The sequence below is a fragment of the Mauremys reevesii genome, linkage group 15, assembly GCF_016161935.1.
Source record: "Mauremys reevesii isolate NIE-2019 linkage group 15, ASM1616193v1, whole genome shotgun sequence".
NCBI lineage: Eukaryota > Metazoa > Chordata > Testudines > Geoemydidae > Mauremys > Mauremys reevesii.
In genome coordinates, this window is record NC_052637.1 from 10036653 (window position 1) to 10050937 (window position 14285).

Genomic DNA, 14285 nt, shown 5'->3' on the forward strand with positions numbered 1-14285 from the left:
TGTTCTTAATTTCTTTCTCTCTGTCTTATCAAAGATATGCATAATGTCTTTCTATCAAGGTAACTAATAGTAATGAATGATTCATCTATCTGCCTATCGACTCTATCTATTTGCAATGTCATTTTCAATGACACCTAAAATATATTCATCTACAGGATTCTCTCTCATCTCACCCAGATTTGAGAGTCCCACAGACACTTGGAGAATCTTATCTGTAAAGAAGAACAGAAATTGGTCCAGCTGTGTTCCAGTAATGTGAGAGGTAAATCTAACCACATTAGCTGGCAGTGAAGTGTAAGATTAGACGAGACCAGCCATGTGGCTGGGCTGTTCGTTGTTGGTTTGTCTAGTGCTTTTTCTCTCAACACTCTGGTATCTCATTCTCATTAATGGGATGGCACTGTAAGAGGTAGGGTAGTGGGAACAAATGTGGGGGTGCTCTTTAATAATCATTCATAGGGCTGCATGTCTGTCACAATGGGAAAGAAGTCACAGACACTGTGATTTTCCCATTTGTTCATGACTTGTTGTGTGTGTCCATGACTCACCCTTCAGTGGAGGCTCCTGCAGTGCCTGTTCTGCGGTGCTATACCCAGCCCCCCATTCCAGGTATTGTGACCAAGTGCACGGGGTCGCAGTGCCGCTCAGGTGTGGCCCAACTACACCTCTGGAGTGGACACAGCAGCTACTAATGTCCATTCCTGAGATGAGTGTGGGATAGGGTGTCAGAATCGCTAACCAGAGATGAGTAAGATCCAAGGGATAGAACACCTGAGCTGTGTGAACATAGAGAGATGAGAAAGGGGAGGGGGTGAAGCTGATTGTGTAACTGTGATTCTATCTAATCTATCTTTCTATCTTTTATGAGATACCATGCAACCCCCTGAGAGGGATCCAAATACCTATGGGGTCTCAACAGGGCCGAGCTATGGAAGAAAACCTAACAGCAGTGACAGAGTTTATCTTTCTGGGCTTCTCAGACCTCCAGCATCTGCAGCCCCTTCTTTTTGTCCTCATCTTACTCATCTACCTCTTCACACTGATAGGAAATGGCCTCATTATCGCTGTCACGGTTGCTGACCTGGCCCTCCACACCCCCATGTATTTCTTCCTCAGGAACTTGTCAGTCTTGGAGATCTGCTACACTTCAGTGGTCATCCCTAAGACCTTGACCAACCTCCTGTCAGAGAAGCAGGCTATCTCTTTCCTGGGCTGTGCAGTCCAGATGTACTTCTATCTTTTCTTTGGCAGCACAGAGTGTGGCCTGCTGACTGTTATGTCCTATGACCGGTACGTTGCCATATGCAACCCCATGAATTACTCAGTCATCATGAGCAGAAAGGTCACCCTAAGCTTGGCAGCTATGGTGTGGATCGTGGGTAAGTTGGTGGCATGTGAGCAAACGGCAGCCATATTCACGTTACCCTTCCATGGGCCGAATAAAATCAACCACTTCTTCTGCGACGTCCTCCCTGTGCTTAGGCTGGTGAGCACGGACAAATCGCTCATCAATGCCATTCTTTCCTTTCTCACTATAGTGTTCACAGTAGTCCCCTTAATCTTAATTATCACCTCCTATGCAAGCATCATCTGCACCATTCTGAAGATGCACTCAGGCGAGGGGAGACACAAAGCTTTCTCCGCTTGCTCTTCACACCTAATCACAGTCATCTTATTCTACTGCAGCGCCTTTATCACCTACATGAGGCCCAGTTCCAATGTCTCTGTGGACACCGATCGAGCCCTCGCCCTGTTGTACACGGTCATTATTCCAACATTCAACCCAATCATATACAGTCTGAGGAACAAAGAAGTCAAGGAGGCTCTGAGGAAATTCTTGACCAGGAGTAACATTTCTTTGTTCTCATAAATACGGTTGTTGTTTTTTCTGATCATTGAGACCCATTGAAGTGTCTCAGCTTGGGAGGTGTCACAAAGTCGGAAAATGTCTGTACTATTGCTTAACAATATGATGTATAATTTGGTTTCCCTTTTTAGTTCTATATTGGCATCTGACTTGAGGGGGGGATAGCTCAGTGGTCTGAGCATGAGCTTGCTAAACCCACAGTTGTGAATCCAATCCTTTATGGAGGCATTCAGGGATCTGGGGCAAAAATCCGTCTAAGGATTGGTCCTGCTTTGAGCAGCGGGTGGACTAGATGACCTTCTGAGGTCTCTTCTGACTCTGTGATTCTATGACTGTGTAATGTTAAAGCAAAGGAGGTTGTAAAGTATGCTGTTAAGGAACCCATGAAGGGTAATTCAGCCTCTGAGGTACCCACTTCAGAGGGCTAAGACAACAATGGGCTGGGTCATCAACTGAGGGAAGAACCAACCTGGCTGGCACCATCCATGTTAGGATGTTTTACTCTTCCTAAGGCTAGGGCTGAGATCAAAAGACCCTGAAGGATTAAAAAGGAAGTGGTTGGCTCTGCTGGAACCTAACAAAAAGACCCAGAGCCAACAGGGTGAAGAAAGACAGACAGACAGAGTGAGAGGCAGGAACTGCAGTGGTCAAGCTGTAACTTGGTTCCCAGAGAGAACAGGAGACACCAAGGCTAGGTCATGTCTACCAAGGGGCTGGAGGGGAATGTCAAACATAAGGAAGACAGTGGGTCCTGTAGGTCTTTTTGTTATTTTAAAAATCTGCTTCTCTAAGCACTGTGCACGTTTTGGACAAATACTCCTGTTTCTGTGTCACTACAAATTATTCCTGACCACAGGGTCCCAACGGGGAACTTTGGCAGAGTCCAAGAACATCGGACCTGAGAGGTAATGGGGTTGGCACCCATGAAGGGGGAAACTGGCAACCTCATTGGAGTGTGGCTGGATTTCTGGATCCCACCCCAGAGAGACGTAGAGGCATGAGCTGGAAGGGGTTCACTCCTGGGGCTGGAGAAGGGTCTCAGAAATGGGCAGCTTACTCAGGAGAAATCCAGAAGGGCAGGTCACATTTAAAGTCTGGTCTGTATTTTATTACATCCATGTTTTAGGAAAGATGTGAACAAATTGGAGACAGTCTGGAGCAGTGCCACCCAGAGGTTTCAGGGGGCCTGGGGCAAAGCAATTGTAGGGGCCCCTTCCATAAAAAAAGTTGCAATACTATAGAATACTACATAATCGTGTGGGCCCCTGTGGGGCCTGGGGCAAATTGCCCCACTTGCCACCCGAGCAGCCCTGGTATGGAGGAGAGCAACAAAAATGGTCAAAGGGTTAAAAAACCTGAGAGGAAGAAAGGTTAAAGAAACTGGGCCTGTTTAGTCTTAAAAAAAGAAGGCTGAGGTGGGACCTGACAACAGTCTTCAAGTATGTGAAGGGCTGATATAAAGAGGGCGTTGATAAATTGTTCTCCATGTCCATCAAAGATAAAACAAGAAGCAATGGGCTTAATCTGTAGCAGGGGAGATGTAGGTTATAGATTAGGAAATTAGTTAAATTCTGGACCAGGCTTCCAAGGGAGGTTGTGGAATCCCCATCATTGGCAGTTTTTAAGAACAGGTTGGACAACACCTAGCAGGGCTGCTCCAGGTTTACTTGTTCCTGTCTTAGCACAGAGGGCTGGACTTGATGACCTCTTGAGGTCCCTCTCACCCCTACATTTCTATGAATGTCTGACAACTACAACTGCCTAAATGACTTCTAATCTCCTACCAATAGAATAAAAAAAATAAACAAAAATAAAAACACCTGGGAAATTCACTCACAAAGAATTTCTGAATGCAGAGTTAGGTTTGTACAGGGCTGATGACATAGCATGCCTATGTGCTTTAGCAATTTTGTGATTATTACCTTCATTGAGACCTTTGTTTTCCATTGTAACCTCCTTGTTGGTTTAGAACATCCAAATGCTAGTGAAAAAGTGGCTCACCCTGACAGCATCAGTCTTTCTGAGAACTGCTGCCCCTGCTAGAGTGCAGGATACCTTGGAAATCACTCACAGGGAGAGATCCATCACTGGCCATCAACGCGTACTGATTCTTCTATCCTGGAATAATGGGTTTTCTGCTGGCAGGGCCGCAGACTTTGATTGACTCTCTACACAGCAGCAAACAGGGGTAGGATTTGGAGCTGGGAAATTCCCTCAACAAAAGCACCTGGAAACAGGACGTGTCTGTGAGACTCAGCATCACCTGAGGATGCTGACCAGAACCAGGGGTGGTGAAATCAGACTGAGAGGGGTGCCTTGAGGATGTTGTTCTCCTAAGTTTTGTACCTCTGATGTTGTGTTATAAAGTGTTTGCGTCTCTTGCTTTCCTGCTGCATTATCCCTGAAGGATTTGTCTGGGCTCCCACTGCCAGGTGAGGGGAAATGGGTATAAGTAACTGGTGGATGGCAAAAATAAGTCAATTATTTTGTGGTCTAAGACAGGTGGACTACAGAGTCCCACTGCCCAAGAAGGGTGTCATGCATGGGGTCCTCACCTGGCAATATGCCTAAAAGAGACCCAGAGCTAAGGACAGTGACCAGTCACTATCTAGACCAAGAGGGGTTAGAATCACATGGGAACCATAGTTTGGGTCTGAGTACAACAAACTGACAACTGACAAGGGCGAGGACAGGGCCAGGTTGTAACAGCACCCATTGAAATAAATGAGTCAGTTCACATTTCCGAGCTATTGTTTACTCAGACATTGCCATAGGGGTTTCACTCACGTCATAGTTGCTAGGTTTTCTTTGTCACCACACCCTCTAAAGACTTAGGGCTAGATTCACAAGAGGGATTTAGGTGCCTTACTGCCTAACTTAGGTTCCTGAGGCCAACATTTAGACACTATTAACAGTAATGAAACCCCTGCTACCTTGCCCTATAGTTGCCTAATGTCCTCAGATAACTAAGTTTCCACCAGTAAAATCCCAGAGGTGCCTACATTTTTGCCAGTGGGCTTGTGGGAAGCCATCAAATTACTGACACCATTGAGCAGCTCAGCCCTGACTCATGCCAACTCCCCAGTGGCATTTACAAACTTGTTGCTCCCTCAGGTATCTCACTTGTGGGGGTCTAATCTGGTAGGTGTGCTCAGACGTGTCTCTCAGTCTCCTCTGTTGAAGCTATTCTACTCTGTGTATGTACTGAAATCTTCATTGGGGCAGGGAGTGGAATGCGGGTATACCAGGAGAATGTTCTAGAAATTAGCTGAGTAGAGTCCTAGAAAGTATAGAGAGTGTGGGAATAACTCTATAAACTAGTGGCTAATGAATTATCCCGAGACCCAGGTTTCACTCCCTGCTCCAATGAAGATTTGCACATGTCAATACTACAGCCACACAGCTACAGTGTTGCAGCTGTGTCACTATTGCATAGACACTTACTTTGTCGGTGGAATGAGTTTATCCATTGATTTAGTGAATCCACCTCTCTGAGAAACAGTAGCTAGGCCAACAGAAGAATTCGTCCTTTTACAAACTGCCCCCCCGCTCAAGACCTCATGGCCCTGCCACACCCTGCCCCTAAAAAAGGCAGTGGAGAGGATCCTCCAAGCTATCTAGAAGGGCTATGTGTGACACAGCCAATTAGGGCCCAGCAGGCTTGTAAAAGAAGAGCTGCAGGGCCTGAATGAGTCCATTCCTTGCTGGAACTGGTGGAATATGGATGGTGTGTGGCTGGCCAAGGGAGTGAGAAGGAGCTCTAGGCTGGTAGCTGGGACTCTATACAGACAAGGTCCTGAGGTAGGGGTGAAGAAAGCGCAGGGCTATAGGGAAGTGGCCCAAGGAATTAAAGCAGCGATATGACTTAGATAAAGGGACACAGTGAATGGATGCTATCAACAGGGTCCCTGGGCTGGGACCCAGGGTAGTGGGTGGGCCTGAGTCCCCGCATCCCCATTAGCCACCAAGGGAGTAGTAGCCTGGATTTTGATACACCCCATAAGGGGAGTTTAACTCCTTAGTGGCCCAGCAAGAGAGCTGGGGCCTGAAGTGCCCAAAGAGGGCGAGGTCACTGCCTCCTGTAGAAAACCCCTAGGAGTACGGCTCAATAACAAGGCGAAGATCATTGATAGATTACAGGACTAATTAAGGACCTGAGCCCAAGAAGGGCTACAGGGAGAGAAAGTGCAAGCCTGCACACACTCGACCAAGGGCCCTCACTAAGGGTGAGAACCCCAACCCCATTACACCCCTGTTTTCAGTTGCTTATAACTTTGCCAAATTCCATTTGGGGGTGTTACTCCCTTCCTGCAGGTTCAAGGCAAAACTAAATTCTCTAGGCTCCAATTCACCCTTAATTAATTTTTTTGTAAAACACTTCACACTATTATATCTACATGTCATAATGTAGTCACTCATCACAGGGTACAGAGAAGTCCTATTGAATCCCTAAAGCATATGTGATTCTTCCTGAAAGAGAGACAGGAGTCAATTTGGAATGGGGAAAGCTGGTGGTATGCTACTGAAGCTTGATCAGCTGTGGAGGTGACTTGAATTCATAGAGTTCTTGGTCCTCTGATTTCAAGAGCGGTCTAGGATAGACTGGAGGACAAAGTTAATAATGTGTGGATCTTATGGCAATAGGGCATTTTCTAGTTCTCTGCTAAGGCAAATGGAGTCTATGCTCACAGCACACCCATATCCCAGTCTCCAACTAAAATACCATACTCTACCCCAAATCCAGTAAGCACTTTAAGTTTCTGCTGTCAAATGGTCAAAATAGTATTTGATATGAAGTTGCTCAAATAAAGATTTGTAGCTGGGATTTTCAAAGGACCCCAGGGAGTTAGGCACCCAGCTTCCATTGGACATAGTGCAAAGCTAGCTGGATTCCTAACTCCCTTGGGCCTCTTTGAAAATCCCAGTCTCAGTCCTTACCATTACGTAAACCAAGTTTGAAAATCTGGTCCAATATGTCATCAGTAGGTTTCAGAATCACCACCTTATCTGAGAAGTAATAGAACCAAAATTCATCCCTGGCATCAATCCATTGATTTAAATGATGTTAGAACAGATATTTTAATCTGGGGATTCCAAATGACCCCTAAGAATTTTAGATGCTCAAGACCTCTTTCCATTCACAGCCCTATAGGGTCCTTTATCAGCGTTATATATGGAGAGTTTATTTTTCATCCATAGGGTTTAGATGCTTATTTCTGCAGAAATGGTCAAAGACACCAGAACAGTGGCTGTGATCTATGCTCCACTCCAAAGAGCACCATCTGGCTTTGGATATCAATGGGTATAGACATACATCAACATGAACACTACTATTTCCAAATACAATTTACATCACTACTACACAGTACAGTTACACGTATTTCAGCAGAGAACAAACTGACAGTATCTCCCTCCCATTCTCCCTCCTCCCCACTGGAATTCCACCCAAAGCAGCTTCATCTTTGAACACATATGCTCTAGGGATGTGTTCTCAAGAGTCCTTTTAAAGAATAGATATTTAAGTTCTCCTTCAAGGTCTCCATTGTTAGTAATGCAGAGCCAGCATCATTTATTTATTTGAACTGGTAGGTGAGAGGCATTTCACATATTACTATAGCTATTATAATGATTGTGAATGTTCATTCTTTCATGGATGTTTTGAATCTCCTTCATCTATCTAGTCTATTTCACCATTTCTCGCTTTAGTGAGTTATGTGAAACTTTCTGGTGCTATGGGGTGCAGAATTTCACTCTTTTGTAGTGTCTGAAGGGCACAGAAATTTTGAATAGAAACACTTTATTTATGTTGTGCTTTTGTTTCTGAATGTACCGCTAACTTGCAAACATGAGAGAGTATAATCTTTCTGATTTAAGTAAGGAAAAAACTAATGGATCCCAATATCAATTGGACGTTGTCACTTTGTATGCTGAAAATCTGGAAACATAAAATAGATCAAAATCAAACATAGGGTGAGTCTATACTTTACTACTATCTTTTACTAATGCTTGTAATAAAAACATTCATCATCATCATCATCATCTTCACCATCACCATCATCTCTGTCTCATAGTCAGTATTGAATCTATCAGAATCAGGTGGGTAGCAAGCGCTTGTCATAATATTATTTTCCCATTTCTCTTTTTGTGTTTTTTTTTCTGTCTCTATCTAGCCGGCCATTTGTCTCTGTTGGAATATTCAAAACTTTCCAGTGTTGTGGAGGCAGAATATGGCTTTTCTGTAAAGCCTTGTATTAACCTACCACGCCATTGAGGGGCATGTAGATTTCATATATGCAATCATGAGAAACTGCAATTTTTGCCATTTAGCTAAACTGAAAACAAATGGATCCCAATACCAAGTGGACTGCCATACTTTGCATGGTGGAAATATAAAGCAGATAAAGAAAGAATAAAATGAGTTGACAGGCACATACATTTCATACTTACCTTTTTATCCTTTTTTAATGTTTATTTTGAATGAAATCTGGAAATACATAACAGCTAAAGAAATGAAAATTAGATTGTTTTTATATTTTACCAGCTAGTGGTAATAATCTGTCTCTCCACTGTCACTGTTTTCACAGTACCATGCCCCTGACTGTAGTGTTAGATTTACAGTCCATGAAGATTAAAATCCTTTATTTATCGCTTGAATATGTGTGGTATGGTCCATGGAAGTACAAACTTTCTCCAATGCACAAGCACTAGCCCTGGCTAAGGGAAAAACTGGTATCTAAGAGTTAAAGAAAAGATGGTGAATCAGGAGCTTTCCTATGTCCTCGTAAAGGCGTGTGATCTACCAATGAAGGAAGGATTCTTTAGTTCTATCCCAAGCTCAAAAAGGGAGTGAGTTCTACTGTTTAGTGATTTGGGAGACTCAGAATCAGGACTCCTGGATTCTATTCTCAACTATGAGAGGTAAGTTGGATCTATTGGGTAGAGAAGCAGAGGTTGGGAGTCAGCACTCCTGGTTTCTATTCCAATTTTTGGCAGGCGAGTGGGGTCTAGTGGATTAGCACAGGGGGCTTGGAGACAGGTCTCATGGATTGTATTGCAGGCTCTGGGAGGGAGTGTATTGTAGTGGTTAGAGCAGTGAGGTCTAGGAGCCAGGAGGATTCCAAAGCCCTGGGAATGGTGTGTGCTCTAGCTGTGACTTTCTTGGGGTCTAGTACAAGCTCCAGAAGGCAAGCAGGTTCTAGGAGTCAGATCAGGGTCAGGGTATCAGGTTGTCTAGCCTCTATTCCTGGATCTGAGAGGGAAATAGGATCTAATGGTTAGAGAGGATTAGTGGGAAGAAATTCTAGACTCCTGGTTCTGCCAGTGACCAAACTGAAATATGCAAATTCTTGTATCATAACTCCTTTTCCCTTGTTTATAGACCATTCTCCTCTCTGCTGCAGCCAAGTGAAGATGTGGTGATGGAGAATCAAACCACGCCAACTGAATTCATCCTTCTTGGATTTCATAATATTCAGGGGTTACATTTGCTTCTGTCTTGGGTTATCTCCATCATCTACATCTTCACCATCTTGGGGAACATGCTCATCATCTTCCTCTCCTTGGTGGAACCATGTCTCCAAACCCCAATGTACTTCTTCCTGGGAAACCTCTCCCTCCTAGACATCTGCCAGACCACCACCACTGTCCCCCAGATGCTGGTGCACCTCGTCTCAGGCAGGAGCAGTATCTCCTATGCAAGGTGTGCAACACAACTCTACTTCGTCGTCTTTTTTGTGGGTGCTGAGTGCATCTTGCTGGCCATCATGGCATACGACCGCTACATGGCCATATGCAAACCCCTGCGCTACACGCTGCTCATGAACAGGAAGTTTTGTGTTCTGCTGGTGTCAGTCTCCTGGCTTAGTGGTGCACTCAATGCAGCCTTGCACACGTTCCTCACTATCCACCTGCCCTTCTGTGAGGCCAACAGGGTCAACTACTTCTACTGTGATATCCCACCACTGCTGGCTCTTTCCTGTGGAGACATCTCATTCAATGTCACCATGATACTGGTCTCCAGCATCTTCTTGGGGTGGAGCCCCACCCTGTGCATTGGACTTTCATATGGATACATTGTTTCAAGGATACTGAAGATGCATTCCCCTGAGGGGAGGAGCAAGGCCTTCTCCACCTGTGTGTCGCATCTCACTGCAGTCCTGCTCTACTATGGGAGTAGTATCTTCACCTATGTCAGACCCCTCTCTAGCTACTCCCTGGATAATGACAAGTTAATCTCTCTGCTATACAACATCGTCACCCCCATGTTAAACCCATTGATCTATACTCTGAGGAACAAGGATGTGAAGAGAGCCATGAAAAAGGTCCTTGTGAGGAAAATGTTCTTCTAAGAGAATCAAGAATACTGACATCGGTATCTACTTCCATGAATGGGTTCTGGAAGTCAGGACTTGTCATAAATAAACAAATGAGGGTTAAGGTCTCTTTTACCTGGAAAGGGTTAACAAGCTCAGTAACCTGATGAACACCTGACCAGAGGAACAATCAAGGGACAGGATAATTTCAAATCTCTGTGGAGGGAAGGCTTTGTCTGTGTTCTATGTTTGAGTTGTGTGCTCTCTTTGGATCTAAGAGAGGTCAGACATGTCTCCAAGTTCTCCTGGAGTATTTCCTACTATCCAGTATAGTGAGTATTAGAAAGGCAAATTAGTCTTATAATTTGATTTCTACATTTGCAATTGTGTGTTTGCTGAAGGAATTATTTATTTCTGTTTGCTGTTACTTTGATTATTCTGAAGAGGAGGGAGGGGAAATCTCTCCAGTTTTTATAAGTTAGACCCTGTATTTTTGCACCCTGGTAATACAGAGATATTGTACTTTTTTTTCTTTCTTTAATAAAATCTTTTCTTTTTTAGAACTTGATTGATTTCTTCCCTTGTTTGGATTTTCAAGGGAAGGGGAGGGGGGGAAAGTGAATCCCTCTTTGTTTGATTCAAGGAGTTTGAATCAAGGCATCTCTCTCCCAAGGACTAGGGAAGGGGAGGGGGAGGGGAGTCGCTCTAGGTGTTGAGTCAAGGATTTGACTCGGTGTGTAATCTCTCCGGAGCAGGGGAGGGGGAAAAGTGAATCCCTCTTTGTTTGATTCAAGGAATTTGAATCCAGGTATCTCTCCTAAGTACTAGGAGAGGGGAGGAGGGAAATGGATTATTTCCCTTTGTGTTGAGATTCAAGGTGTTTGGATCTGTGTTCCCCAGGGGAAGTTTTTGGGGGAACAGGGAGTGTGTCAGACACTTAAAACTTGACTGGTGGCAGCGAGAACCAGATCTAAACTAGGATTTTAGTTTAGAGGAGTCCATGCAGGTCCCCATCTTGTGAACGCTAAAGTTCAAAGTGGGGAATAAACCTATGACAGGACTCCTGGGTTCTAGTCTGCTTTCTGGGAAGGGAGTGGGTTTTAGTGGTTAGAGAGGGGGGATGCTGGGAGTCAGGGTCCTAGGTTACATTTGATGACTCTTGCAGGAGAAGGGGTTTAGGGGTTGGAGCAGCAGAGCTGAAGCCCCAGGACTGTTGCAAAGAGCTTTCATATCTTTGGATGAAAGCTTTTATAGGATGCTAAATTTTATTAAATGTGGAGGTTAATCACTAGGAAAGTTTGAGAGAAGATCCAACAATAGAACATTACAATTAAACTTAACCTTAATTTGTAAAAATTATGTTTGTTTCTGTGTGGCCTTGAATGTCTGTCACATATTTATGAAAGATGTGGACAAATTGGAGAGAGTCCAGATGAGAGTAACATGAATGATAAAAAGTTTGGCAAACCTGACCTATGTGGAAAGGTGAAAAAAGGTGGTCATGTTTAGCCTTGAGAAAAGAAGACTGACTGGGGACCTGAAAACAGGCTTCACATATGTTAATGACTCATCTAAAGATGAGAGGTATCAATGTTCTTCATGCCCACTGAAGACAGTAGAAGCAGCAATGGGCTTAATCTGGAGCAAGGGAGATTTTAGGTTAGCTATTAGGAGAAGCTTTCTAACTCTCAGGGCAGTTGAGCTCTGGAACAGGCTTCCAAGGGAGGTTGTGGAATCCCCATCACTGGAGGTTTTTAGGAACAGGTTGGACAGACACCTGTCAGGTCTGATTTAGGTTCACTTGGTCCTGCCTCAGCACAGGGAGCTGGACTTGATGACCTCTCAAGGTCCCTTACAGCCGGACATTTCTATGATTCTATGATATACATTTGACTAAAAAAATGAAATTTTCGGCCAGTCCTTCAACTACTTAAGCATGTGGGCTCAGATTTCCGAGGGAGCCTAAGGGAGTCAGGCACCCAACTCGCATTGATTTTTCAATGAACTCCTTTAAGCCTCCTTCAAAAAACAAAACAAAACTTCCCAACCTTTTTTTGTCTGGAAAGTCATTTCATATCTTTAGATGAGAAATACTGTGAAAGCTCTGGTCTACACTGCAAAATTTGCCAAATAGCTATGTGGGCTAGGAATGTGAAAAAAGTCACAGCCCCTCACTGACATGCTATGCCACCAAAATAGGTCATGTAGAGGAACTATGATGACAGAAGAGTGTGTCTGATGGTATAGCTTATGTCCTTCAGGCAAATGGTGTAGCTATGCCACTATGGGGATCTGCTGACACACCAATCCCAGCCAAGAGTCTGTAATAGACAGGCCCAAAGTGACAAAAAAGTTTAGTTACAGTATTTCTGATTTATCTGTGTTTATTTCTCATTAACTTATACTAATTATGACAATTTTCCTCTGCTTTTGTATACTATTTAATCCTGTTATATGTATTTTTTTCTCTGCAAAATGTGTGGGGTATATTTTCTCTGAAAAGGTGTTACATAAAATAAAATTGATTTCATATTATTCTTCAGTATCTATCTAATCCAGGGCTATTCCTTCTTTTCTCAACTTTTCAGAAGTGGTGTGCCGAGTCTTCATTTATTCACTCTAATTTAAGGTTTTGCGTGCCAGTAATACATTTTAATGTTTTTAGAAGATCTCTTTCAATAAGTCTATAATAAATAACTAAACTATTCTTGCGTGTAAAGCAAATAAGGTTTTTTAAATGTTTAAGAAGCTTCATTTAAAATTAAATTAAAATGCAGAGCCCCCTGGACCGGTGGCCAGGACCCGGGCAGTGTGAGTGCCACTGAAAATCAGCTGGCATGCCGCCTTCGGCACCCGTGCCATAGGTTGCCTATCCCGATCTAATCTATCCTATCTATGCCATCAAGACATAAGGTGTGCATTTTAGTACTGAGAGTAATTAACCATTGGAACAACTTACCAAGGGTTGCGGTACATTCTTCATCACTGACCATTTTTAAATCAAGATGGGATTTTTTTTCCCCAAAAAGATCTCTAGAAATTATTTGGGGCATTTCTCTGGCCTGTTATACGGAAGGTCAGACTAGCTGATCAAAATGGTCTCTTCTGGCCTATGAATCTAGAGCTAATTATATGACTTCCATCACCATAGTATATGAGCATCTCACTAATAGCTCAGAGAAGGCAGTGAGGTTTTCCATTGCACACAGGTCTATTTTTATTTGGGAGTCTTCTGGCATTCTGGGGCCCTGATCTGAGCACAGACTGTCCAGGAGTGCAGAGGAGGGGGGTATCCTCAGACTCATATGAAGAGGGGCTACCCCATCCCTGATGTAGGAGAAGAGACCTTGGGGAAAAAAGAGGCCTACAGCTGAGCAGATGCTATTTCCCTAAAGATGTATATAGAGGGAGTATTCCCGCTCTGCTCTGGGTAGGCCAGACAGAGACAGAACAAGCATGAGAATGACTCTGTAACCTGGTGGTTAGAGCACTCAGCTGGGAGACACAGAATCCAGTCCCCCTGCTCCAATGACTTTCATTATTTATCCACACTGGAATGACTCCAGCAGGAGGAATTGAGTAATCCCCCTGAAAGAATATCCCACAAGGCAGTGGTTTGAGAGGTAGCAAAGCCCTGTTCAAATCCCTTCTGCCACTCAGCATGGGGGATGTGAACCTGGGGTCTCCCATATCCCAGGTGTATCTCATAACTACTACACTAAAGGTTATGGGGGAGCGCCTCTTTCCCCCACTTGCAAAAAAAAAGTTTAGGTGTTGAACTGCCTGAGAGGGGCGGGGCTTAGCACACATTCCTCTCCTTGTCGTGTCCACTAGTTGCCTTAGCTGATTCCCCAACCAGAGTTCTGGCTTTCGCAAATCTCATTCTGAGGCACCTGTCACTTCCCACTCATTGCACAGGGAGCCTGAGAGCTGAACTCAGCCTTTGTGAATCCCAGACTCCCAGTGGTTTTCTAGGTACCTAAAGGTTAGGTCTGGTTACACTCAGTGTCCCCATGCCTAGTTTATGAAGCTAGCCCCTAGTTCTTCTGGATGGTGCCAGGCAGACAGTCCAGGAGCCTGCCTCACCCCAGTTGACCCATGGAGAA

At 44.2% G+C, this 14285-nt stretch overlaps 2 protein-coding genes across 2 annotated transcripts; both read left to right on the plus strand.

Annotated features, from left to right (window-relative positions):
- Positions 1-928: 928 nt before the first annotated feature.
- On the plus strand, positions 929-1870 carry LOC120383625 (olfactory receptor 10A7-like). Its single transcript, XM_039501787.1, has one exon. The coding sequence runs from the start codon at positions 929-931 to the stop codon at positions 1868-1870; it is 942 nt and encodes a 313-aa protein (XP_039357721.1).
- A 7415-nt stretch (positions 1871-9285) lies between these two features.
- On the plus strand, positions 9286-10215 carry LOC120384054 (olfactory receptor 5V1-like). Its single transcript, XM_039502377.1, has one exon. It carries the CDS (start codon positions 9286-9288, stop codon positions 10213-10215), a length of 930 nt encoding a protein of 309 aa, XP_039358311.1.
- The last annotated feature ends 4070 nt before the right edge of the window (positions 10216-14285 follow it).